This window comes from Electrona antarctica (genome assembly GCF_951216825.1).
Source record: "Electrona antarctica genome assembly, chromosome: 21".
Taxonomy (NCBI): domain Eukaryota; kingdom Metazoa; phylum Chordata; class Actinopteri; order Myctophiformes; family Myctophidae; genus Electrona; species Electrona antarctica.
In genome coordinates this window covers 37,147,127-37,174,626 of record NC_136802.1, presented here as the reverse complement: position 1 = coordinate 37,174,626, position 27,500 = coordinate 37,147,127, and the positions used below count along the sequence as shown (strand labels likewise).

At 44.5% G+C, this 27,500-nt stretch overlaps 1 protein-coding gene across 1 annotated transcript in view; it reads right to left on the bottom strand.

Moving 5' to 3' along the window:
- LOC306914201 (netrin receptor UNC5D-like) overlaps positions 1–27,500 on the bottom strand; it is a 204,154-nt gene that overhangs the window by 48,079 nt on the left and 128,575 nt on the right. Inside the window, exon 2 of the mRNA XM_079491180.1 lies at positions 21,575–21,787. Within this exon, the coding sequence (XP_079347306.1) occupies positions 21,575–21,787 (213 nt within the window). The remainder of the gene's footprint in view (positions 1–21,574; positions 21,788–27,500) is intronic.

Below are 27,500 nucleotides of genomic sequence, written 5' to 3'. Positions count from 1 at the left end.
TTCTTTTGCCAACGGCTGTTTCGGTCTGGCTGAGATCAGATTCTAAAAACGTCTTCTACATCCTGACAGTTTTCTGAAAAAGCTATGTTTCTATGTCAGTCGTTCTTCGATTTTTCAAAAATAGCAGACCTACAAGCTCGTAGCGCGCCACTCGGTGGCGCGCTTTTAAGGGCTTTATTTATAAGCTCAGTTGACATTATCCCTCTTATTACTCGGCTGTTTACAAATTCCCTAGATCTCAGTGGTTTTCAAACCCAAGATCAAGATCCATTATTTATTTTTCCATTTGCGCCACGGACCACCATTTAGCTTCTCAGACCCAATACTTAGAATATTTTGTTGTCGTCGGATAATATTTTGTCCATAATTCCATGCTGTATTGATGTGGTACCATAGGAGGGATTAACAGGCAAACGTTAAAAAAATAACAATTCTTCTACATTTGATTGATTGATTGATTGATTCTTTATTTAAGTGTCATGCTTCCGAAGAAGCCCCGCCCATATGGACTCACAGGACACTTTTTACAGTTTACATGAACAATTACAATAAACCGACATGACGGTTTGCAAACAATGATCAATTGAATACCAAACTGACACTCCAGATCCTTACGAGCAGATTACATAATATATAACATAAAAAATAATACACCATTAGGCCTACATTGTCTAAAATGCGTAGACATCTTGCAAATTAAGTAATGAAGATGGTTTAATTTTACAATGAGTTTAAAGGTATAGGGTTCATTTGGTTACCAACTCTCCATCATTTAGCTGGGGACCACCTGGAACCCCCTCAAGGACCACGTGGTCCCCAGAGACCACTGACCACCGCTGAAGAGGGAAAGAACGAGTCATATGGAGCCCTGGGAGATTCCGGTCAACAGCATACACGGTTTAAAGGACCACTTCACCACTTTTCAACCTATCTTCCTATAGTAGGTCCTCACAAATAATCATGAAAAAATTGTGCAATTCTTTTCTACTCAGTCTGTGTCTCATAGGAGGGCATTGGGGAGTTCAGAAACCGTCTTCCAGTGACATCATCGATGGGGAATACAAGCTAATAGAAACTGCAGGCTTACTAGTCCTGAAAAGTTGCAATGTGAAAATGGAAGCCATCGTTCTCACGATAATGAAAATCAAAAATTTTTTGTAAAATAATGTTAAAAAAAAATCTGCCTAATGATGATGTCACTGGAAGACGGTTTCTAAACTGCCCACGGCCCTCCTATGAGACACAGACTAAGTAGAAAAAAATCGTGCCATTTTATCATGATTATTAGTGAGGACCTATTATATGAAGATAGGTTGAAAAGTGGTGAAGTGGTCCTTTAAGTGGTTAAGTCTATATACACAACAGAATACACAACACTTACTTACACATACTGTATGCCTCTTTTTTTGTAATGGTTCATACATTATGCAAACCTGTCTGACCAGCCCAGGCCCAGGTGGCCAGCTGGTCAGACATTAATGCAGCACTATACAGTTTGTAACTTTCCTCTTCTACCCTGGATTTGAACCCAGTTTCCTGCGCAAGTGCTGAAACTTTTACCTCATAGATATAAATCCTAGAGATGCCTAGGTTGGACACGTTTGTGGAGTGGCATCGGTCGCTGCAGTTCATTGGAGCGACGGTGTATCGCACTGTAAAGGTGGCCTTACACTAGCCGATAATCGGGCATTGTTGACGCTCGGGGGGTGCCCGACCGCTCAAAGCGCGATCGGGATCGGCCCAATCAACATCAAGAATGTTTGATATTTGCTCTGCCCCGCTTCCGATTATCCTGTAGTGTGTGGTGCTATCAGATTTCAGATTGAAAAAAATCGGCTAGTGTAAGGCCACCTTAAGGCAGAAGTCACAGCGCGTCTTTTCCGCTACTTATCAATTCAATCCAAAGGAGCTTTATAGAGGGTATGCGCGTGACATCATCATCAAACCCAGAAGTTATGCAGGAATGCCTACTGAGTGGCAAAAAACTACTTTCTGGCCTTGACAGCCCATACATCCAAACAGAAAAGTCCTATCTGATTGCATTAAACAACATTAAACAATGTTAAACTCACTTTGCATGTTGCTTTGCCACTCGATTTGCCACTCGATGTGCAATTCACTTTAAGCATGCGCATACCCTCTATTGGCATGAGAAAACAAACATTGCCTCTGATTGGCATATACCGAACGTCCGTTCTGTGACGCACACGGAGGCTTCTGTGAATCACCGATGCGGTCACGCGGAAGCTTCCCCTCATTTGAGTACAGACGCCACAGAGATCTATACCTACAGTATCTATGTCTATGGTTGGAACGCCTCAGGGATGCCAGCGGGTTGTGCCAGAGCCATAAGTGGCTGTGTGATCCGAGCATCCTAGCACGGGCGTCTCTTCTTGTCATACTGAACCGGGGGGGGGGGATTGTCAGTATGATGGTGGTGGGCCGGTGGGGGGGGATTGTCAGGATGATGGCATTTGGTTAACCCATTCTGGGCGGGAACCCCTTTTGGTGTTAGCATTATGTTATGCTTTAGCTATTGAAAAATAGCAGATCTACAAGCTCATAGCGCGCCACCGAGTGGCGCGCTACGAGCTTGTAGGTCTTCTATTTTTGAAAAATCGAAGAACGACTGACATAGAAACATAGCTTTTTCAGAGATGTAAAAGACATAAAAAGACATACAAAATATGTAGAAGACATTTTTAGAATCTGATCTCAGGTCAGAATGGGTTAAGGCAGCCAGCCGTCTACACACGGGGCTGACATGCATGGTGCGCTGCTGTGCGTTGGATGCATTGTGGATGGATATAGCACGAGGAAAGCGTCTGTCGGATGTGAGCGAAGCTTCGGGGGGGATGTTTGTGTGATGTGACATTGTTAGCGGGCGGTACGGCACGTGGGGAACGGGTGAGGATTTGGCTGAGGGCCCAGACACTGACTGACGTACGCTGCGAGACGAGTGGGACACGGTGCTCCCAGGGGTGGAAACAAGGAACTAAGTACTTTAACCCATTTTGACCTGAGATCAGATTCTAAAAATGTCTTCTACATCCTGACAGTTTTCCGAAAAAGCTATGTTTCTGTGTCAGTCGTTCTTCCACTTTTCAAAAATAGCAGACCTACAAGCTCGTAGCGCGCCACTCGGTGGCGCGCTTTGAGCTTGTAGATCTGCTATTTTTCAATAGCTAAAGCATAACATGATGCTTACACCAAAAGGGGTTCCCGCCCAAAATGGGTTATAGATTTAGATTATTACAAGACATACATTACCGACAGTATATCTATCTGTAAATGTACCACGTCTCTGTACGTCGGTACGTCTGTAATCCACACTTGAGAACCGTTCGCCCCACCGGCTTCAAATTCCACAGACTGTACGCGTTCCATCCCCCACAGGGAGTGCAGTGCAGTTCCCGGTGTCGAGTCGGTCGTACCCACGGTTGTCCAGAACCGCCACGAAAGGAGCGGGGCTCTGGACAGGGCCCCTGCCCACCAGGCTCAATATATGGAGCTGGCCTGTTCTGACATCACAACACTCCGTATTTGGGCGTGCCTGACACAGAACTCCATATATAGTAATAAAGAGACAGATACAAAAATCTCCATATATGGGCATAAAAGGGACACAGACAGATGGGTGGATACGGGTACTCCGACACGGGTAATAATAATAATAATGAATTGCATTTTTATAGCGCTTTTCCAAGTGCTCAAAGCGCTTTACAATGGTTCATTCATTCATACATTGGGAGGTGAAGCGGCGAACAGTCGACGCCAGCGTCCTCACTTCCCACATTCACACACCAATGGTGGAGAGCTCACACCAACCAACTCATTGGAGGCAAAGTAGGGTTCAGTGTCTTGCCCAAGGACACTTCGACATGTGGACAGCAGGAGCCGGGATTCGAACCGCCGACCCAGGGATCATTGGGCGACCTGCTCTACCTCCTGAGCCACAGCCGCGGGTACAACGGGTATTGTATAGCCGGGTGGGGTGGATCTCCAACTTCCATCGTTACTGTTACTAAAGCTTTCTGTCAGAGTATTGGCAGGGTGGACAACCTCTGCTTTCTGTTCACTCTCTTCTCTTCTCTTTCTCACCGACACTATCTCCTCATCAGAGACGCTGTGGGATTAGATACACTATATGTCTCTATATGCCAGTTCCTCTTTGTGTATCGTTTTCCCTGCGCCTCCTCTCCTCTCCTCTCCTCCCCTCCCCTCTCCTCTCCTCTCCCCTCCCCTCCCCTCCCCTCCCCTCCCCTCCTCTCCTCTCCTCTCCTCTCCCGTGATGGAAAATAACAAGTATAGGCCTAGACTTTTGAGGATTTTTTCCAATTTTCTATAGCCTACTCTTTTTGTTTCTACTCCACTAGATCTCAGAGGCAAATATGCACCTTCACTACAATTATTAGAAAACTTTACTTTGAATACTTTTGTATCATTGCATTATTGACTTAAGTAAGAATTTTGAGTACTTCTTCCACGGCAGCCCCTTGCCCTTCAAAGCAGATCTCCTCCTCTACTCTGTCCTTCCTCTTACCTCACCACTCTTCCTCTTATCTCTCCATCTCTGGGTATCAGCCTTTCTGTTGAATTCTCCAGGCACAGATCATCATCGTCTTTGTCCCAACTTCCTCTGTGCGTGTGTGCACATGCGTGTGTGTGTGTGTGTGTGTGCGCGTGCGCGTGCACATTACATGTGCACTGTGCAGGTGTCATCCCCTCTGTCCCATCCTCCTCTCCCCTCCTCCTTTTTCTTTCACTATATTCTCCTTCCATCCGTCCATCTCTATCTCTCCTTCTGTCACTCTCCATCATGGCATTTCCAGGAGGAGATTCTTTGTCAACAAAATGCCTTCCTAAGTAAGACTGATCCCCCACAGAGGGCTGTGCTGAGTGTGTCTGTGTTCCACTGATCGTCCTGTCAAAGACTGTTAGTCACTGAAGTGCAGACAAACAAAACAACCTCTATGGAGTTTGGACTGAGTTTAACCCATTTTGGGCGGGAACCCCTTTTGGTGTTAGCATTATGTTATGCTTTAGCTATTGAAAAATAGCAGATCTACAAGCTCATAGCGCGCCACCGAGTGGCGCGCTACGAGCTTGTAGGTCTGCTATTTTTGAAAAATCGTGAAAATATTTATTTCAGAAAACTGGAGGATTTAGAATACATTTTTTTAAATTTCGAGATCAGGCCAAAATGGGTTAATATCGTTTCATAATATTCACTGAAGTGAAAGAGGTTTTTCCAAATGATGAAAGACCGTTCTCCAAGGCAATGGTCTCTCTGTTCTCAAACTCTCGTCCTTCACCAGTTCCTGAGTCATGGGGACTATATCGCACACGTGGCAGATTTCACGAGAAAAAAACAAAAACATGAAAGCACGAGACGACAACCAACTGTTTCAAACTATTACAAAGTGTTTCTACAGCGACTTATATAAAAAAAAGAAGAAAAAAAGTTAGGCACACGTGCAAGAAGTGAGAACAAAAAAAGTAAATTGTTGAGTCAGAAATTGGTGGCGGTACAACACGTGCTTTTTACTCTGAAGGTGGAGAATGGAGGCCTGCACTGCCAATTTTGCCACAATGGAGAACAATCTTTCATCGCTTGAAAAATGCCTCTACTTCAGTGAGTTATGAGAGCCGCAGTCCCTAAAGTACAGACAGCAAAACAATCTTCATGGGATGTCTGTGGCTGGGCTAACTACTCCTGTGGTGGCGAAAATGCATATAAACACTATGGTATTGATTAATTTAATGTAGCCTAGCTAGTAGATGATACTTAACACTCTAATTACTCACCTGTTCTTCACTGACAAACTCATTAGAGACTGCCGACTCATGTAAACTGGCACATATGCACACATGGCAATAATGCATGGTGTTGTGTGCTGGCACACTATACACTCTTTCTTTCTTTTATCTGTAATGTATTGCATTGTACTGTATGTGTCATTGTATGTTTAGTTTTACTACCATTTTAAGAGCCTGCTCAGGGACTACAGATGTAAACTAGAAAAAGTGCCCTTCCGGACACAGGTCTCCACCAGGAGGATAGGAGTGTGTGTGATGTTTGGCAAAATGTTTAGGAGGATGTTTTTGTTTTGTTTTTTTTTGCAACAATTTTCTTAATTTTTTTGAGGAAATGCAGAGCCAGATCACTCACAGCATCTCTGAGGATATAATTCTGGATGAGCAGGACATGTGCAGCATTTTGTACAAAACGGGCCACTCCTGAAAACTTTGGAAGGCAATATTAGCCAATCAGTGTACAATCTGAGAAATCCAACAGACTCGTCTTGATCACATGACTACAGAGATCATGTGTACCGATTTGCGTGACATTTGGATGAAATCTGTGCGACTAACATAAGCAATGTGTTTTGCAGAAATCGACCTCATGGTGGCGCTATAACCGGCAGATGTGGAGGGATGCAGGGACAATGTTTTTCCATGGCCTCTAGGGAGTGCGCATACATAAGTTGTATACAGATCGATGCAGTTATAGCTAAAAACAGGAATTGGCCTGTTATAGCGCCACCTTGAGGCTGATTTGGGGAAGAAATGAGTGGCATGTCGTCCTCGGCCTAGTGGAAATGTGCGTGTATAATTTCACGGAAATTGCACACTGTGTTTGTGATTTGTGGCATTTTGTTCGAAACGGACCAATCATGTGAGCTTTGGAAGGCAATCTTAGCCAATCAGGATGGAAGATGGGAAATGGTGCAGATCCGTGTTGATCACATGATACACTAGATAGTGTATACCGAATTGTGTGATGTATGGATAAAATGTGTACGAGTAATCTACAGAAATGTGTTTTGCCTAAATCGGCCTCATGGTGGCGCTATAACAGGCCGTTGAGGAATATTTGGGGCAGAGGTTCGTCGTTGGCATCCATGGAGTGTGTGTGCAAAGTTTGGCATGGATCGGGCCAATGGTACCGGAGATTAGCTGGTAACGGACGGACGGACGGACGGACGGACGGACGGACGGACGGACGGACGGACGGACGCACGCACGCACGCACGCACGCACGCACGCACGCACGCACGCACGCACGCACGCACGCACGCACGCACGCACGCACGCACGCACGCACGCACGCACGCACGCACGCACGCACGCACGCACGCACGCACGCACGCACGCACGCACGCACGCACGCACGCACGCACGCACGCACGCACGCACGCACGCACGCACGCACGCACGCACGCACGCACGCACGCACGCACGCACGCACGCACGCACGCACGCACGCACGCACGCACGCACGCACGCACGCACGCACGCACGCACGCACGCACGCACGCACGCACGCACACACACACACACACACACACACACACACACACACACACACACACACACACACACACACACACACACACACACACACACACACACACACACACACACACACACACACACACACACACACACACACACACACACACACACACACACACACACGGACGGAGTGCAAAACATACTCTCTCCCCATGCCTTCGGCCTGGTGGAGACGCATAATGTCCCTGTCAAATAAATAAATAATAAATAAAATAAATACACCTATTTCAAACTGTGTGAGTTAACTATAGAATAGAGTCCATTTAAGGAATGACCATCTCTTGTTACTCCTGGAACTCTGTACACTGCTGAAAGTATAAACTATACTATGTGTGGGGGGTGCTGGGGGGAAGCTCTGGAGGGAGACACTAGTCTCTCTCTGGTGTGATGACATATACAATAAAAGAATGGAGTTCGAATCCTGATGGTTGAGTCCTGCTTCTTCCTGATGTTGTTTACTTACTAATACTAATATCAAAAGCTGCCAGAAACACTCCGTACCTAATGCCCTGGAATCTTGTTGTATTTGCCATGTTTATCCCATTCAGGCCTGACGTCGAAATTTAAAAAAAAAAGTTTTCTAAATCATGACAATTTTCTGAAAGATTTTAGGCACATTTTAACAAGGTTTAAAAAATAGCAGACCTACAAGCTCGTAGCGCGCCACTCGGTGGCGCGCTATGAGCTTGTAGATCTGCTATTTTTCAATAGCTAAATAGGCCTATCTCACAGAATTTCCACGCCCCCTTTCCACGCCCCCTTTCGGAGCTATAGTGGTGATAGCGTGACGTCACTCCATAGACACTACATGTTAACAGAGGTCATTTAAAGGAGCATTCAGTGATTTGGGGAAAAAAACGGTCCACCCGGTAACAAGATGTGCACATGCACACGCTCTACAGTGGGGGAAGTACAACAGACCAACAGCACGTGCACCAATGCCCGCCCCACTCGATCATGATTGGAGGAAGGCCCCTCTCATCCTGATTGGATGAAGGCTTTGCCACCCAAAGCCCAAACCGAAACTAGGGTTTTTTGACCCCAGGGGCTCACTGGGGACAGGGAGGAACTCCTTATATGGTCAGCCCACTTTATATTAGGGAGGATTATCCAAAATAAGTGATATTTGAATGAAGTGAAATCACTGAATATACCTTTAAGAAGTCTACAACTTTTGTTTTCTCAAGGTAAGGTTTGAGCTGATTTACCATCTTGTTTGCTTCATAATAATATTGGTCTGTCACATTTTTACATTAGGAAATGTACTTAGATTCTCCAGAGAAAAAAACGTGTAAATGTTAAATGTCACCACTAGCTACCAGAAGGGGGCGTGGAAAGGGGGCTGTGAGATAGGCCTATTATAACATAATGTTTAAAACACCAAAAGGGGTTCCCGGCCAAAATGGGTTAAACCCAGCACTCCCTTATGTGCTTTGGTTACAGAAGACTTTCAGGAAAAGCTACCGCGTGACAAATAACACTTTCATATCGTTTCATATCTTATTCAGTGTCTGTAGAGAGACTTGATACATCGTCCCAAAATGTGAGAGTGCTACAGTATGTGGTTTTCTCCAGGGAGGATATAATGCGAATAGAGACATTGTGAATTTGAAATATCGTCTCTGTCAAGAGGGGAAACCTTGTATGTGAAAACAGCCAATCTACACGCTCGTTATGTGGCAACGCGTTGGGGGCTTGTAAGATCTGCTGTTTTCACTATACTTTTGTGCGCGACACTCTTGCATGATAAATAAATGGTGCATTTATATAGTTGCCTTTGTCCAAGGCGCTTTACAATGATTGTGCATTACGTTCGCCCATTCCCACACACATTCACACATCCGATGGCGGGGGAAACCATGCAAGGCACCCGCACCTGCTCATTGCGAGCAATTAGGGGTTCAGTGTCTTGCTCAAGGACACTTCGACGCCAACTCAGAGGACGCTCTACCTACCGATCTCCACTGCTGCCCCTGTGGCAATACGGCTATATTTTATACTGTTTTATAACATTCAAACAGGGAGGGTGGATAATAATTATTTTCACTTGGGGAGGGTCATGTAAAATCTACAGTATTTGTGTCACCGGAAGGGTCACAGCTTTTTATTTCAGAGCACTCTAAAATCCTCTGATGACCCTATAGTGACTATACAGTTTTGCTACAACATGAGCCGTTTGAAGATACAAAGGGAATTACTCATATTATAATCATGGACAGACAGAATTAGAAATCTTGAAGATTTGCGTTTAAACATTCAGAACATTCTTCTAATCAGAGAACTTCATCCTTTAATCAACATCCTTGATCTACTAACTATAATTGTCATCATACACAGATCTGCACAGCTACTGAATTTGAGGATGTTTAATTCTACTTACAGCTCCTACCACTTTAACCAATCAGTATATAGTTCTCTATAGGTCTGCTACGGACCCCCAAAATGCTGAGGACCTCGCCATCTGAAAATGTTTAGGGCTGGGACCCCCAGAAGAGAAGATTTGTGTTCTAAATCCTAAGAGTTTTCTGAAAAGAATATATGTTGTATAATTATGGTCACACCTCGTGACACCACATGACATCATGGAGACCCTTAGATCTCCATATATGGTCGTCAGTCCATGCACGCCTTGTGACATCACACGCTCCATATGTCATTCTGACACCATCAAACCTGAAAATGAAGGCCAGCGGCCCTACCTGGTCCCCTCATCAAACCCTGTACACTCAAGATACCGCCCCCGGTGCAACCCTTTGGTCTCCAGATATGGAGCTGACCTGTTCTGACATTGCATATGTTGATCTGACCTCATAAAACCCTGTGCACTCAAGACACGCTCCATATATGGCCAGACCTCATCAAACCCTGTACACTCAAATCACTTCCCCCGCTGCCACCCTTAGATCTCCATATATGGAGCTGACCTGTTCTGACGACCCCCCCATGACAAAGCACCAGTGCTCGCCCAGCAATCTGCCCTCACCCAGGCGGATGCGTGCACACCACCTCGCCCTTTAGGGTGCTGCTGTGTACATGCTGTGCTTTCACCGTTTGAAATAGGCTGCTGCCGTTTGCCAGAGTCGTTTGGATAGCAAAGTCTCTTAACCAATTCAGGCCTGACATTGAAATAAAAAAAAGTCTTCTAAATCCTGACAGTTTTCTGAAATACCTCATGTTTCTGTATCAGTGGTGCTCAATATTTCATGTCAAGGACCCCAAAAATGATATGTAATTGGCCACCGACCCCCATCTGAAAATATGTTGTTCCTGCAGGGACCCTCCCAGAAGCAAAGATTTGAGTTAAAAATGTTCGCTCTGAAAGAAAGTGTGTGCCACATTTTCACGATTTTTCAAAAATAGCAGACCTACAAGCTCATAGCGCGCCACTTGGTGGCCCGCTATGAGCTTGTAGATCTGCTATTTTTCAACAGCTATATTATAACAATGTTTAAAACACCAAAAGGGGTTCCCGCCCAAAATGGGTTTATAGCGTTTGTAGACAGTGTGGGGTCAACAGTAACCTGACTCCGCCAGATGGGGCAGCAGAGAGTACACTGGGTTCCCCCCTCCTACTCCCATCTGGGAACTCTCAGGCAGACTTGATGCCCGGCCACAAAACGGCCTGGCCAATCAGCAGCAGCTTCTAGCAGCTTCTAGCAGCTTCTAGCAGCAGCTTCTAGCTTCTAGCTGCTGCTGATTGGCCAGGCCGTTTTGTGGCCGGGCATCAAGTCTGCCTGAGAGTTCCCAGATGGGAGCAGTAGGAGTGTACTCTCTGCTGCCCCATCTGGCGGAGTCAGATTAGGTCAACAGAGCCAGTGTTTATAATTGACCATGTTTCGCCTACCGTGAAGCAACTTGAGAGCCTGGATCTAAACCTCAACCAATGCAAAGCACAACACTATATTATTCTAATCTACAATACAGTAGTCTCTTTATTTACCATATTTAAACCATACAGAAGTCATGGGTCAATTACAGCTAGTTCAATTCGTCAGTACATATCTAGAGAAGATATGATGTACATGTGAAATATTGTGTTGTTACAGTGCATGTTGTAAATGTTTTATTTAATGTAATTGAATTTGCTTCACAGCGGAGAGTGGAGCCTTCAGTACAAGATCTGTTGTAGCTGTGTTTGGTAAATGTCGGAAGCAAAAAATAAAAGGGACCCATAAAAATGGGTCCTGGCCCACTGTTTGGGGGTGCATTATAGGACATCCAGCCATCCATCCAGAGAGCTCCAGACTTCCCTCTCCAGAGCAAAATTACTAACTTCCTCCTGGGGGATCCCGAGGCATTCCAAGGCCAGTGAGTCAATGTAATCCCTCCAACTGCGCCTTGGTCTGCCCCGGGGTGTCCTCCCAGTGGGACGTGCATCGAGGACTTCCCTTATAGAGCGTCGCAGTCCCGCCCCCTCAAGAGACCCGGAAAAGAAATCCCGGTTAATTTTCCTCATAGACTTTTCAGAAAGTATTTATTTAAAGACGTTTACGCCGCGGACAAAGCCAACTCTTGTCGTGACAAATCATGACAACAAACACAATTTTTCGGGCCAAACAAATAATTAGAAAGTAGAAAAAAATGGCAGGTTACAACACTTTTTTTGTTGTTTTTCTTCTTTGTAATTATTTGTTTGGTCCAAAATATTGTGTGTGTTGTCATGATTTGTCACGACAAGAGTTGGCTTCGTACGACGCTTAAAAGGTCTTTAAATAAATACGTTTTGAAATGTCTATCGGAAAAATGCATCGGGATTCATTTCCTGGGCCTGGCGTCGTCGTGAAAGGGGGCGGGACTGCGACGCTCTATAGGGACATGCTCGAGAGACATCCTAACCAGATGCCCGAACCACCTGGCAAATCGAGTGGCAAAGCAACAGGCAAAGTGAGTTTAACATTGTTTAATGTTGTTTAATGCAATCAGATAGGACTTTTCTGTTTGGATGTATGGGCTGTCAAGGCCAGAAAGTAGTTTTTTGCCACTCATTAGGCATTCCTGCATAACTTCCGGGTTTGATGATGATGTCACGCGCATATGACAGTATAACAGGCCCATGTGAAAAAACGGAGGCAGAGGTTCTGCCCTGGCATCCAAGGAGTGGGTACACAGTTTCGCCAACGGTGCCATACAGTATATTAGCTGACCACAAAACATATAGGGCTCCATTTTCATCACCGCTAAACCCCTTATCCCTAAACTTCTTTGCCTATTTTTACTATTTTGCAAAACATGAAAATGAAAATGTAGCCCATAGTCTCGGCCATGCCTTTCAGCCTGGCGGAGACAAAAAGGAGGAGATGAAAGAAAGAAAGAAATGGAAAAAGACAGAAAAAGAAAAATAATACTTTCTCTGCGAGGAGGATCATCACTGCAGAGTCTCAAGTGTGTGTTAAAGAGAAAGTAGGTTGTCATTTAATCCCATGGAGTGTGCTGTGTGTCTGTGCTGTATCAATCACACTGCCTCCCCCCTCAGTGGGTGTGATGATGGATTGATGGATGTAATAACATGGAAATAGCATCTGGCCTAAATCTCTGGAAAACAAGAACTGTTTACTCTTTGAACTTGAACTTGAGAGTAGATCTAGCTGTTCCGATACCACCATGGTAATAGCAGACGATATAGAGGGTATGCGCATGCTTAAAGTGAATGGCACATCGAGTGGCAAATCGAGTGGCAAAGCAACAGGCAAAGTGAGTTTAACATTGTTTAATGTTGTTTAATGCAATCAGATATGACTTTTCTCTGTGGATGTATGGGCTGTCAAGGCCAGAAAGTAGTTTTTTGCCACTCAGTAGGTGTTCCTGCATAACTTCCTGGTTTGATGATGATGTCACGCGCATATCCCTCTATTGCCTAAAAATGCTGGTATCGGCGAGTATATGCCAGTCTATGCCATTCCGATACCACGGAATTAATCACATGAAGATATATAATTGGCACATTTCGAATGCTTCAGTTGCTCGACCGTTTTATACACAAACGTACGTTTTTTAAAGTGTTTACATTATTGTTTTCCTAACTAAGCTGCACTTTAATGAATGGAATTTGTATTTATTTCTAGATCAGTGGTTCTCAATAAAGCAATAAGCCACGAGAGGTCTCAGGTTACCGGGTATTTTACAATGGCTGGGGGCGTAGGCAGACCCGACGCGCAGCCGAGGGTCTTCTACCCTCCCAGCCATTGTAAAATACCCGATAAGCTGGGGCCTCGAGTGGCTTATTGCTTTTCTAAAACGGTTACAAACATATAGCAATATTAACCTCATAAAACTATTAAATTCACAAAAGTAGCTACGCTTTGCGCCACCAGAGCGAGCCACATCACTTCCTTGTTTTGCTCGGCAAGTAGGCTATGTGACGGGAGAATAGCGCTTGATGTCTTTACGGGGCTGCCTGGAGCCACACATTCACAGTCATATGAGTGCGGGCGGTGCTTACACGCCCGCACGGCCAGCGTGTGTAAGGCAATCAAGTGCTCCCCTGGTCTACAAGGCTGCAGGATGATAGAAAGTGATTGAAGGTGTGGATTAATTTACACCGGTCACGTGACGGTAACCAGCCAATCAGAATCAAGTATTGGGACTAACCGTTTTAGAAACATATTTCAATTTCAAGGACCCCCGCCCTCATAACTCTGAGAGTTATGAAACAAAATGGACCCGTCCGTTACAGACCTGCGAGGGGACATTTGGAACCCCATTAAGGAACCCAGCAGAGAGTCCTTGTTCCCCACTTGGAGAACCACTGTCCTAGGTTGTTTTTAAATTACACACTGGGATCAGATCCGTACTCGCTATATCAACCAATACACAAGTTATGGGTATTGGAATCGGTATCGGGAAGGAGAAAATTGCATCAGTAAGCGTAACTGAGAGAAGGGCTCCATCTATGATGTGTTGCTGCCTACGCCAATTTGAATTGTGTGACTGTGTGACTGTGTGCGTGCATGCGTGCGTGCGTGCGTGCGTGCGTGCGTGCATGCGTGTGGGTGTGTACCGGTATATATGCAATAGATGAAAGAGCTATAGTAATATAACTGGTAGTGTGCAATGTGCATGCATGCAAGAATACCCAGCATGCATCTCTCCTCTTTGGGCCACAGCAGTAAGCTACTATGGATATACTGTCTTCAAATATGATAATAACAGCATCTTATTGTGCATATAAACCTCACGATATACTGCAAAAGGAGATGGCTCTCACCTTCACAAACTGTTTGATGCTGTTTCAGGGAGTTGTTTGGAGTTTATCCCAATTTGGGCGGGAACCCCTTTTGGTGTTAGCATTATGTTATGCTTTAGCTATTGAAAAATAGCAGATCTACAAGCTCATAGCGCGCCACCGAGTGGCGCGCTACGAGCTTTGTAGGTCTGCTATTTTTGAAAAATCGAAGAACGACTGACATAGAAACATAGCTTTTTCAGAAAACTGTCAGGATGTAGAAGACATTTATAGAATCTGATCTCAGGTCAGAATGGGTTATAGTCAAAGTTATACTGCGGTGCACATTGTATTGGATGCAGGGGAATAAAAAAGCATCCAGATAATCCAGAGATGTACTGTATATTATCAACATGGCATCTTCATCATAATACAGTGAGCAACAATTAATCATATTAATCATGATTTTTAACCCATTTAGACCCGAGTTAAAAACATTCACTTTGAAAGAATATATATTCAAAGATTTGCGCCACATTTTTACGATTTTTCAAAAATAGCAGACCTACAAGCTCGTAGCGCGCCACTCGGTGGCGCGCTATGAGCTTGTAGATCTGCTATTTTTTAATAGCTAAAGCATAACATAATGCTAACACCAAAAGGGGTTCCCGCCCAAAATGGGTTATTAACTGGGGACCATAGATGCCGTTCCTGCGCGTGCCTCCTTGCCCGCGGGCACCCATGGATACCGCTAAACGACAAGCACCCAGGACAATAGGACATGTGGCCGTATAGCGTGGGGCCAGATTTATACATAACATTCATTTGATAGCCCACACACACTGAAGTTAAAGTAGCTCGCCCATTGGCTTTTAACAATCCAGTGTCTACACACCTATACTACTTAGCAGGTCACACAATATGGACTGCCACTCCCAATAGCAGCTTCTCAGTGCCTTCTATTCATATTTTTAATTCATAATTTTAATGCCAATAGAAAAATTCCGTGATATACACACTATATCTCATTTTCACGGGGCAAGACTATAGTATTAGACACTCAGTCCTGATGGTGGCGGTAACGTCACCGTTATGCCGATTTTGACCAAATAGAGCGAATCTGGCGAGACACTTCCGTTTTAACGATCAATAACATCCGGTAATAGTTTCACCCTGTGCAGCACTCTCAGATGTCCGGGATGCTAAGCTATCATCGTATTTTTTATAACTACTAAGTCAAATTAAGCTCAAATCAAGCCCCAAATATCGCATTTTACACAGCGATGCACATAAAGACCGCGCACGTGCATAATCGACAGTGCACGCAAGGATTTCGGCCGGTTTTAGGTAGATTACATCGGTCGTTAGCCAAACTAGCCAAAAGTTGCTACATTTTGCTACATTAAACGCCCGATTATAGGGAATTAAACCAGCCCGTCAATTCCGTCAACGGTAGGTTTGGATTAATTAATTAAATCCGTCAACAGTAGGCTAAGGGTTAATTGACACTCACTCACTCACTCACTCACTCACTCACAGCTTCTGTAAAGCTTTGGTAGGTTGTGAAGTAGTGTGCGCACTACTTCACAACGTGTACGACATCCATTCATATCATGGACATTGGACTGTCAATCCACGATAGATATAGCAGCACCAACTCGAGGGAGTGGAGAGGAACAGTCAACGAGAGAGACAGAGAAAGGGAGTGAGCGGGGGGGGGGAATCACACCCGTGTGAAGTGAGGGGCGCTCTTGTCATCATACATCATATATATCAAGATGCAAACTCTAAGATGCGTTCATTCTAGAACTACAAACAAGGTCAACAAGAGAACTATCACATTCCGGCCAATCACAATTGGCGTCCTCACTTGTCTGTCCTCTCTTTTCATCCTCAAGTCCTCAAGGCTAATCACTTGTGGCATCTGTTGTGATATGTGATATGATTTATAACAGCCACTAGATGGCACTGTTGATGACTGTGCCACACCTATATCAAGGCCACACCTACAAACATTTCTAGATCATAGACTAGGATGTATGACATGTATGCCACCAAACCCTATCAGTTCAAATAAAGTTACATTATCAAGAACCAAGTTTCTTCATTGAGATACAGAAACATTACATGGTACCAGGAGTGGTCACGAGTCGTCATGGAAAGTGTGAAGCCGCCAGACGCAGTGAATTGGACTGGTAATGTGGACTATGAGTGGCGTACCTTCAAACAGCGTTTCATGCTGTACCTGATGGCTGCAGGCCTAGATGAAAAGTCTGAGGCAAGGAGGATTGCACTGCTTCTGACTGTCGCTGGACAACAAGCTGTGGAAGTATACAACACCTTTGAGTTTGCCAACGCAGAAGACAAAGAAAAGTTTGATGAGGTTGTCAAGAAGTTTGATGAACACTGTTCACCAAAGAAAAATGAAACCTTTGAAAGGTATGTGTATCGCTCCAGAATGCAACAGCCTGCTGAAAGTTTTCATGTGTTTCTGACGGATTCAAGAAAAAAAGAACAAAGACACATTTTCTGCCCTCACTTTTTATCCTCAATACGCCCATTGTTCAGCCAATCAAATCATCGATATGGGGTGCTCAGCCAATCAAATCATCACCATGGGGTACACACCCCAAACACCATGCTGGGCATATAGGAGGGGCTAACGCCCTTCAAAACAAAGGTTTCGGCATAAAGCCTTCCTCAGCGTGTTAAGAAAGTGGTCAGTGATGTTGTGTGTACCAGGAGGGACTGATAGACAGACAGACATGACAAGGCTTCACACATGTCATTGTGATCCCCCTAATAATGCCGTGGCCAAATATACAGTATGTCAATTTGGGGGTCTTTGACATGAAAAAGTTCGAGAACTACTGATTTAGAAGGCATTCGTAGAGTCAGCCTCAGGTCTTAAAGGTATATTCAGTGATTTCACTGAATTCAAATATCACTTATTTTTTGGATAATCCTCCCTACCATAGAGTGTGCTGACCATATAAGGAGTTCCTCCCTGTCCCCAGTCAGCCCCTGGGGTCAAAAAACCCTAGTTTCAGTTTTGGTGGCGGGTGGCAAAGCCTTCATCCAATCAGGATGAGAGGGGCCTTCCTCCAATCATGATCGAGTGGGGGCACATGCTGTTGGCCTGTTGCACTTCCCCCCACTGTAGAGTGTGTGCATGTGCACATTTTGTTACTGGGGCGGACTGGGTGGTTTTCCAAATCACTGAATGCTCCTTTAATGGGTTAACCAAAGATGTTATGCTGCTAACCAAAACTTAGTGTAGAAGTGGGTTATCACCAGTTCCAATTTGAGACCACGTTTGACTTTAATTGTCCCATTTCTCAACACTGAAATATATATATATATTGCATGAGGGTGATATGCAAAACAAAAGACCCTGATTGGACCCATGGTAATACAAATATGCATGTTGTCGTACAACTTTGTCTCTAGAAAAATAACAACAAAGGCACACCAAAATAAAATATAGTTAATCTAAATCCATTGGGCATCCCCTAGCAGATGACACAGGAGGTTCTGCTTAGACCGTAACAACCTCAGAGAATAATACAGATGTAATCAAATGGACGCGTTATATTTGTGTCCTCTCAAAGTTGACTGAACACAGCCTTTACTGAGGTTAACCCATTTTGACCTGAGATCAGATTCTAAAAATGTCTTCTACATCCTGACAGTTTTCTGAAAAAGCTATGTTTCTATGTCAGTGGTTCTTCGATTTTTCAAAAATAGCAGATCTACAAGCTCGTAGCGCGCCACTCGGTGGCGCGCTATGAGCTTGTAGATCTGCTGTTTTTCAATAGCTAAAGCATAACATAATGCCAAAAGGGGTTCCCGCCCAAAATGGGTTTTAAGGGCACCCGTAGCCGAGTGGATACAATCCATCTGAGATTGGGATGACAGGGTTCAATCCTTGGCAGAGTCATCCCAAAGACTACAAAAACAATGCCTCCCTGCTTGGCATGTGTTCGTGGCAAAGAAATTAAACAAAATCTGCACACCATTTTCTGGCCCCAAATATATATTTTACTGAAGTGGTAACACACCATTATAACGTTCTTATTTTAATCATAAGACCCAATTAGTGGAGGTGTACTTGATGTGGCATACATACAAAGACAATCTTACTTCCCAATTTTTTTACTTCAGTGTCACGACACTTCAAAGTGTCACTTGAGAAAGACGCTTTACCCAAAAATGATGATGTAATTTGCCCTCGTGTGGTCAAGTCCTATAGATATATATATATATGGGATGCATGTGCTAATAAAAAAGTATTTAAAATGTTGCTTTGATGCTCATAGTGACCGTAGGAAGTATTAAGTAGTTTTTTGAGTGGTGCAACCACTCCAAGGAACAGCAATGTCCGTGTTAACCTATGTGTGTGGCTATGAGTACCAGTAGGGGCAAAAGTGGCGCTGTTGTCCCAGAAACATAGAGAGAGAGATAGTGTTGCACTGTTGCCTAGTAATTACAGAGAGAGAGAGGCAGGGGGAGAGGGGAGTTGCACCACTCAGTTCACACGGGTGTGATTTTTAGTTAGCACATGCATTTCATACTACATAGGGCTGGACCAAACATGGACATATGATATGACATCATCAACGTGCGACGGGAGCGGTCTCTTTATGAAATGAATCAAATATTGAAGGTGTTTCTAATTTACAATTTTTGTTATATTGGGAAAGTATAATGTATAAATGCATATTTGTCTCATTAGCCACGGCTCCTTTAAATACCGAAACTGGCTGACCTAGCTGTTGTAGCCTATGACAAGGACCCCAACAATTAAATGTATTTAACCGCTGACCCCCCCCCCCCCCCCCCCCCCCCCCCCATCTCAACATATTTTGTTCCAGGGACCCTCAGAAGCAAAGATTTGCTCAAATGTTCACGATAAAAAAAAATAAAAAAAAATGTATAGCCAACCAATGTGTATTACAGTATAAAAATCTAAAATGACACAAATGTTGTCCCAGCTTTAATGGGTTATTAACCTCTAACAGCTCCCCTGTGCACTCATCAAAAGTCATCTGAGCAGCCATCAACCGAGAAAAGCCGTAAACGCTTTCCACAGCAGGTCCCCCCCCCCCCCCCCCCCCCGGGACCAGAAAATAATACCCCTTCCTTATACTTTTCTGTGTCTTTGTCTCATTTTACCGTCATGCATTCACTCCTTCTCTCCCCTCCCTCGTTTTGGTCTCTGGAGTGTGCTTGCTCGCTCTACCCCATCTCCCTCTCTCTTCCATCTCTCCCAGCGGACAGAGAGAGATATAAAGCGTGATACGGATCCAGATGGGGAGCAGGACTATGAACTGTGGAGTGCAGCTTGTAAAGTTTTAGAGGCCAGAATACAATGGTGACTGCGGGAGAGATAATGATCAGTACCGCGTATAGAGTAAAGTCAAGCATCAGCACTATCACACCAGCAAACAGCTTGTATAAAAGCCCTGACCTTCATTGTGCTTTGCTTTCTGATTGCTATAATTCAATTAAACGATAATCATCGCTTTAAATGCGGATGAAGTAGCATTAAAACTTTGTTTGGGTTCCTTGTAGGCTGTGAAATTGATTTGCCGTGTAGGGCGAACGGAGAAAGGGATTGTTTATTTGGCCTATGGGGGAGGTAGGGGTTGCTTTTCTGCATTCACCCAGCCAATGGCTGCTCAGATGGCTCAGATGAGCGCACAGGGGGATCATTTAGGGGTTCGATTCTCGCAGAGAGAAATTATGAGCTTGTTAGTTATTTTTAACACAATTTACAAATAATTGTTAAAAATGTGTCAAAATTGTTCATTTCTGTTGTTTTTTTTGGCTAATGGTCCCCTCAGAATAGGGATGCTAAGGTTTAAGTGGTTAACACATTTTACAAATAATTGTTAAAAAATGGTCAAAATTGTTAATATCTGTTGTTATTTTTGGCTAATGGTCCCCTCAAAATAGGGATGCTAGGGTTTAAGTGGTTAATGTAAAAACATAAAAGACATCACACAAAGAATAAGATGTGGCTGTTGCAACTCCGAGGACCCCCTAGGGGTCTGTTTAACCCACGCATCATATCATGGAAACCCACGCATCTTCATATTTATGGAACAAACACATCACACTGACCTCTGCATGTGCATTGAACACTTTCTCTTCCATGTTCAGATGGAAGCACAGCGGCACTGTACAGTGACTGTAAACTTGTAAACTATGGCCAAAAAAAACCATTTTACAAATAAGTTTTACTTAATTAAGTGCCGTGGCCTGCAGACTTGCAAAGAAAACAAAAACAAATGTCTGTATATAAATAGCCGTCGGGGGCCCTCGCTGAACAGCCTGCGTCGGGGCCCACTGACATCTAGTTACGCGTCTGCTACTGTACCTCCTATAACCTCAATCATCTGTATAATTTAAAGTGACTCCATGGGAACATGTCTTCATCAAGAATCCATTTTTAACCCATTTTGACCTGAGATCAGATTCTAAAAATGTCTTCTACATCCTGACAGTTTTCTGAAAAAGCTATGTTTCCATGTCAGTCGTTCTTTCATTCTTCGATTTTTCAAAAATAGCAGACCTACAAGCTCGTAGCGCGCCACCGAGTGGCGCGCTACGAGCTTGTAGATCTGCTATTTTTCAATAGCTAAAGCATAACATAATGCTAACACCAAAAAGGGTTCCCGCCCAGAATGAATTAACATCAAACATGTGAACTAAAACTTTTTAGATCCAGCAGAAGGGACAGGAAAAGACGAGGTGAGATGTGGGTGCCAATTTACACACGCATCGCACGCACGTAAAAGCGCACAACACGTGTACACACGTACAAGCGCACATGTGCACGCACGCATGAGTGCAGCAACACTGTTTTAAGACACAGGTGGATGTTGTACCTGTCCCCCATGGTCGGTCAGTGTGCTCCAATGTGCGTGCGTGCGTGCGTGCGTGCGTGCGTGCGTGCGTGCGTGCGTGCGTGCGTGCGTGCGTGCGTGCGTGCGTGCGTGCGTGCGTGCGTGCGTGCGTGCGTGCGTGCGTGCTTTTGGCGTTTTGCACCTGTGGTTTTGTCAGCGTACTCCTGCGTGGTGTGGTGTTTCTGATGAACCCATTCCCCGTTGCACTTGAAGAAGATCTGGAGGGCGGGACGGGCCTGGCAGCGCAGCCTGATGGGGTTGCTCTTGATGACGTAAGCATCGCTTGGCTCCAACAGGAAGTGAGGTAACGTACCAGACTGACCAATCGCATGGTGCGACGACTCACCCCGAGAACCTGAAAGACACAAAGAGACATGACACCCTGTCCTGTCGATGCTGTACTCTTTAAGACTGAATTATTTGTTGCGTTGCATCACAGCACTTTGCGAGCTTGTAGATCTGCTATTTTCAAATAGCCAAAGTAGAGATAGGGCTAAAGAGGTTAATGTATGTTTTGAAATAATTGAAGTAAAAAGTACAATATTTGCCTCTGAGATGTAGTGGAGTAGAACTCCAAGTATTGAAAATTGGAAATAAAGTACAAAAAAAGAAAAAAAGAAAAACAAATCAACATTGTATTTATGTACTAGGCTACGGTACTTGAGTACAAGTACTTAGTTACTTTACAACACTGCATACTGAAAGTACATGATACACATACATATACAGTAGTAGGAATGGCATTGGATCCAATAATGTATTGGTTATACAGTACATGTAAGAGACTGAAATGAAGTATAGTGGCAGAATAAACATATTTGAACACCCAAATTATTGAATTGGAACTGATGGTGATTATCAGAACACAAATTATCATTTTCAGAATCTCAAATTTCTCAATCATGACTGTTGGAATTACGTACAAGTTTGCACAATTTGCCAAATATCTTCTTTTGTTTTCTTTTGTGTGTGTGCAATGCTTTGCTATTCCCGAAACGCAGCCAGTGTAATTTATACACTGTAACTAGCCTGCCTGTGACCCATAACCGTTTGTAATGTTGATGAGCAGGTTTTAATGAAGATAATAATCACCCCAACTCCCACCCGCAAGGTAATTACATACAGATACTGTGTACATAGAATGCAGAGAGACATCGTGGTGCCCCGAAAAGCTAGGATACCAGGCAAACCAAGAAGCATCAGTCTAAACCAGGAGTCTTCAACAGTGTGTGTGTGCGTGTGCGTGTGCGTGTGCGTGTGCGTGTGCGTGTGCGTGCGTGCGTGCGTGCGTGCGTGCGTGCGTGCGTGCGTGCGTGCATGCGTGCGTATATTAACCCATTTACGTCAACATTTCTGAAATACCTATGTTTCTGTATCAGTGGTGCTCAATATTTCATGTCAAGGACCCCCTGTAATTGGCCACCGACCACCATCTGAAAATATGTTGTTCCAGGAACCCTCCCCAGAAGCAAAGATTTGAGTTAAAAACGTTCACTCTGAAAGAATATATATTCAAAGGTTTGCACCACATTTTCACGATTTTTCAAAAATAGCAGACCTACAAGCTCGTAGCGCGCCACTCGGTGGCGCGCTATGAGCTTGTAGATCTGCTATTTTTCAATAGCTAAATCATAACATAATGTTTAAAACACCAAAAGGGGTTCCCGCCCAGAATGGGTTAACCACATGGACCCTGAAATCCCTATTATGCAGAAGAACGTTATCAAAAACTAGCAGATCTACAAGCTCACAACGCCTGGCAGTGTGAGTTTGTATACATAAGCTATTTTTGAGAACGAGGTTTGGTGTAGGGGGAAAAAGAGCAGACAAAGTACTGATGGTGCTGATGGTACTGAAGTGCTGATGGTCAAAGTGGTTTAATGTTTGAAAATACTCATTAAACCCATTCAGGCCTGACGTCGAAATTTAAAAAAAAGTTTTCTAAATCATGACAATTTTCGGAAAGATTTGAGTCACATTTTAACGATTTTTCAAAAATAGCAGACCTACAAGTTCATAGTGCACCACTCGGTGACGCGCTATGAGCTTGTAGATCTGCTATACTTCAATAGCTAAATTATAACATAATATATGTAACCACCAAAAGGGGTTCCCGCTCAAAATGGGTTAAGATGAATCCAACATGCACTGATGACAGTGCTGTCAAACAAGTCTATGAAAGCAGTTTGAAATTCATGAAAATGTTTAATCTCCAACACAATTTTATACAATAGTGGAGGGGCTTCATCTCTCTCTCGGCCAAGGGGTTCCTGCTTCATCTCTCTCTCAGCTAAGGGGTCCCTGCTTCATCTCTCTCTCGGCTAAGGGGTCCCTGCTTCATCTCACTCTCAGCTAAGGGGTCCCTGCTTCATCTCTCTCTCAGCTAAGGGGTCCCTGCTTCATCTCTCAATCTCAGCTAAGGTGTCCTTGCTTCATCTCTCTCTCAGCTAAGGGGTCCCTGCTTCATCTCTCAATCTCAGCTAAGGAGTCCCTGCTTCATCTCTCAATCTCCGCTAAGGGGTCCCTGCTTCATCTCTCAATCTCAGCTAAGGGGTCCCTGCTTCATCTCTCAATCTCAGCTAAGGGGTCCCTGCTTCATCTCAATCTCAGCTAAGGGGTCCCTGCTTCATCTCTCAATCTCAGCTAAGGGGTCCCTGCTTCATCTCTCAATCTCAGCTAAGGGGTCCTTGGGCTAAAAAAACATTGAAGACCCCTGGTCTAAACGATGTTCTAGGGGTCCCTGCTTCATCTCTCTCTCAGCTAAGGGGTCCCTGCTTCATCTCTCTCTCAGCTAAGGGGTCCCTGCTTCATCTCTCAATCTCAGCTAAGGGGTCCCTGCTTCATCTCTCAATCTCAGCTAAGGGGTCCTTGGGCTAAAAAAACATTGAAGACCCCTGGTCTAAACGATGTTCTAGGGGTCCCTGCTTCATCTCTCTCTCAGCTAAGGGGTCCCTGCTTCATCTCTCTCTCAGCTAAGGGGTCCCTGCTTCATCTCACTCTCAGCTAAGGGGTCACTGCTTCATCTCACTCTCAGCTAAGTGGTCCCTGCTTCATCTCACTCTCAGCTAAGTGGTCCCTGCTTCATCTCTCTCTCAGCTAAGGGGTCCCTGCTTCATCTCTCTCTCAGCTAAGGGGTCCCTGCTTCATCTCTCTCTCAGCTAAGGGGTCCCTGCTTCATCTCTCTCTCAGCTAAGGGGTCCCTGCTTCATCTCTCTCTCAGCTAAGGGGTCCCTGCTTCATCTCTCAATCTCAGCTAAGGGGTCCCTGCTTCATCTCTCAATCTCAGCTAAGGGGTCCCTGCTTCATCTCACTCTCAGCTAAGGGGTCCCTGCTTCATCTCACTCTCAGCTAAGGGGTCCCTGCTTCATCTCACTCTCAGCTAAGGGGTCCCTGCTTCATCTCACTCTCAGCTAAGGGGTCCCTGCTTCATCTCACTCTCAGCTAAGGGGTCCTTGCTTCATCTCACTCTCAGCTAAGGGGTCCTTGGGCTAAAAAAACATTGAAGACCCCTGGTCTAAACGATGTTCTATCAAAATAACCATATGTAACCATAAGCAATGAACCTATTTGCAGTTAGAGTGGTTCCTTATTGAAGAGGATTCACACAGGATGTGATGCTCTCTCTCTCTCTCTCTCTCTCTCTCTCTCTCTCTCACACTTTCATTCTGCCCCTCCCTTCCTAGCACCCAAACAAATAGACACGCTTTACATTTCTAAATGGTTAGCCCCCAGGCCAGCTTCTCGTGTCTGCTCAACTCCTGTGTATTTGTTTGTGTGGTGACTCACTGACGCGTGTTTGTGTTTGAATAGCAGCAAACAAACTCACGCCCACACACCGACAGATGGGAATATAAATACACATAAATACATAGACGCATGCTGTGAGAAAACAAAACAGCACAACAGCTCAATCTTCCAGTTATTACCCATATGTTTAATTGTGACCCGTAGGTCGCATTTACTATGAATATCCCGTCCGTCCGTCACCCACACTTCCATATATGGTCATGCCTTGTGACATCACGTCTCCATTATATGGTCAGGCCTCGTGACATCACGTCTCCATATATGGTCACACCTCGTGACATCTCGTGACATCACGTGACATCACGGAGACCCTTAGATCTCCATGACATCACACCCTGCGACACGTCACGCCACCATATATATGGACATCTCCATATTTGAACATATTTGACACTGACCTCATCTAACCCTGGATTTACCATACATGGAGAAGACTCGATCATCACCTAGATCTGCATCTATGGAGCCGGCCAGCAACTCTACATCCGACCTCAAACTTCAAACCCTTAGATCTCCATATATGGAGCTGACCTGTTCTGACATGTCAGAACAGGTCCTACCCCACCCATCCTTCCTGTTCTGACATTCCATGTGTTTATCTGACCTCATCAATAATTAATTGCATTTTTATAGCGCTTTTCCAAGTGCTCAAAGCGCTTTACAATGGTTCATTCATTCATACATTGGGAGGTGAAGCGGCGAACAGTCGACGCCACCACTTACCAACATTCACACACCAATGGTGGCGAGCTCACACCGACCGACTCATTGGAGGCAATGTAGGGTTCAGTGTCTTGCCCAAGGACACTTCGACATGTGGACAGGAGGAGCCGGGATTCGAACCGCCGACCCAGGGATCATTGGACGACCTGCTCTATACCTCCTGAGCCACAGCCGCCCAAACCCTGTACACTGAAGACACGCTCCATATATAGCCAGTAACCATATGCACACAGTGGCCATTTTGCTATTAGGTTAACCCATTCTGGGCCGGGAACCCCTTTTGGTGTTTTAACTAAGCATTATGTTATACTTTAGCTATTGAAAAATAGCAGATCTACAAGCTCATAGCACGCCACAGAGTGGCGCGCTACGAGCTTGTAGGTCTGCTATTTTTGAAAAATCGTGAAAATGCGGCACAAATCTTTGAATATATATTCTTTCAGAAGACTTTTTCTTTTTTTGAGTGGTGTAAACCACTCCTACAACTGGCTTTGTTAGTTTACGTGTCTGTCTGTCTGTCTGTTCGTATCAAAAAATGAGCATGGTTGCTATGGTCACCCAGTTCACACGGGTGTGATTTCATTACGTCAGACATTACGTCAGACCACAGCTGATCAGTCTATATAAGACCTTACACCACTCAGTTCACACGGGTGTGATTCTTTTTTTTTTTTAAGTCAGGCCTAAATGGGTTAATCCATTGAGACCTGGAACGCATCCATGTCACGTTAGCGTTTAACCACATTAACCATTAACCCATTTTGGGGCGGGAACCCGTTTTGGTGTTTTAAACATTGTTATAATTTAGCTATTGAAAAATAGCAGATCTACAAGCTCATAGCGCGCCACCGAGTGGCGCGCTATGAGCTTGTAGGTCTGCTATTTTTGAAAAATCGTTAAAATGTGCCTCAAATCTTTCCGAAAATTGTCATGATTTAAAAATTTCGACGTCAGGCCTGAATGGGTTAATGTAATGCTACCCCATTTCCCCCAGCACAAGTAGGCTATGACGTGAGAGCAATATGAAGTTTGTTGTGACTATATAACATAGTCAATTATATACAAGGCTGCACACAACTGTTTTGGTCTAGTACTCAGAGGAGCACCTGGAGAAGTTACTTGGTACTCCAAAATGCGGCGACCCGTCTCGCCGGATGGATAAAAGATTGATGCATGAATAACTTATAGAAAAACTATATTTATTGGATAGGTGGGGACTGGTGAGTCAATGGAGGGTATTGCAACTCTAGATTCATACCATTATAAAAAAATCACACCCGTGTGAACTGAGTGGTGTAAGGCCTGTCTGACGTAATGAAATCATGTCTGACGTAATGAAATCACACCCGGGTGAACAGGGTGAACATAGCAACCATGCTCATTTTTTCTGCACAAACAAAGCCAGTTGTAGGAGTGGTTTACACCGTGTGAACTGAGTGGTGTAAGGCCTGTCTGACGTAATGAATTCATGTCTGACATAATGAAATCACACCCGGGTGAACAGGGTGAACATAGCAACCATGCTCATTTTTTCTGCA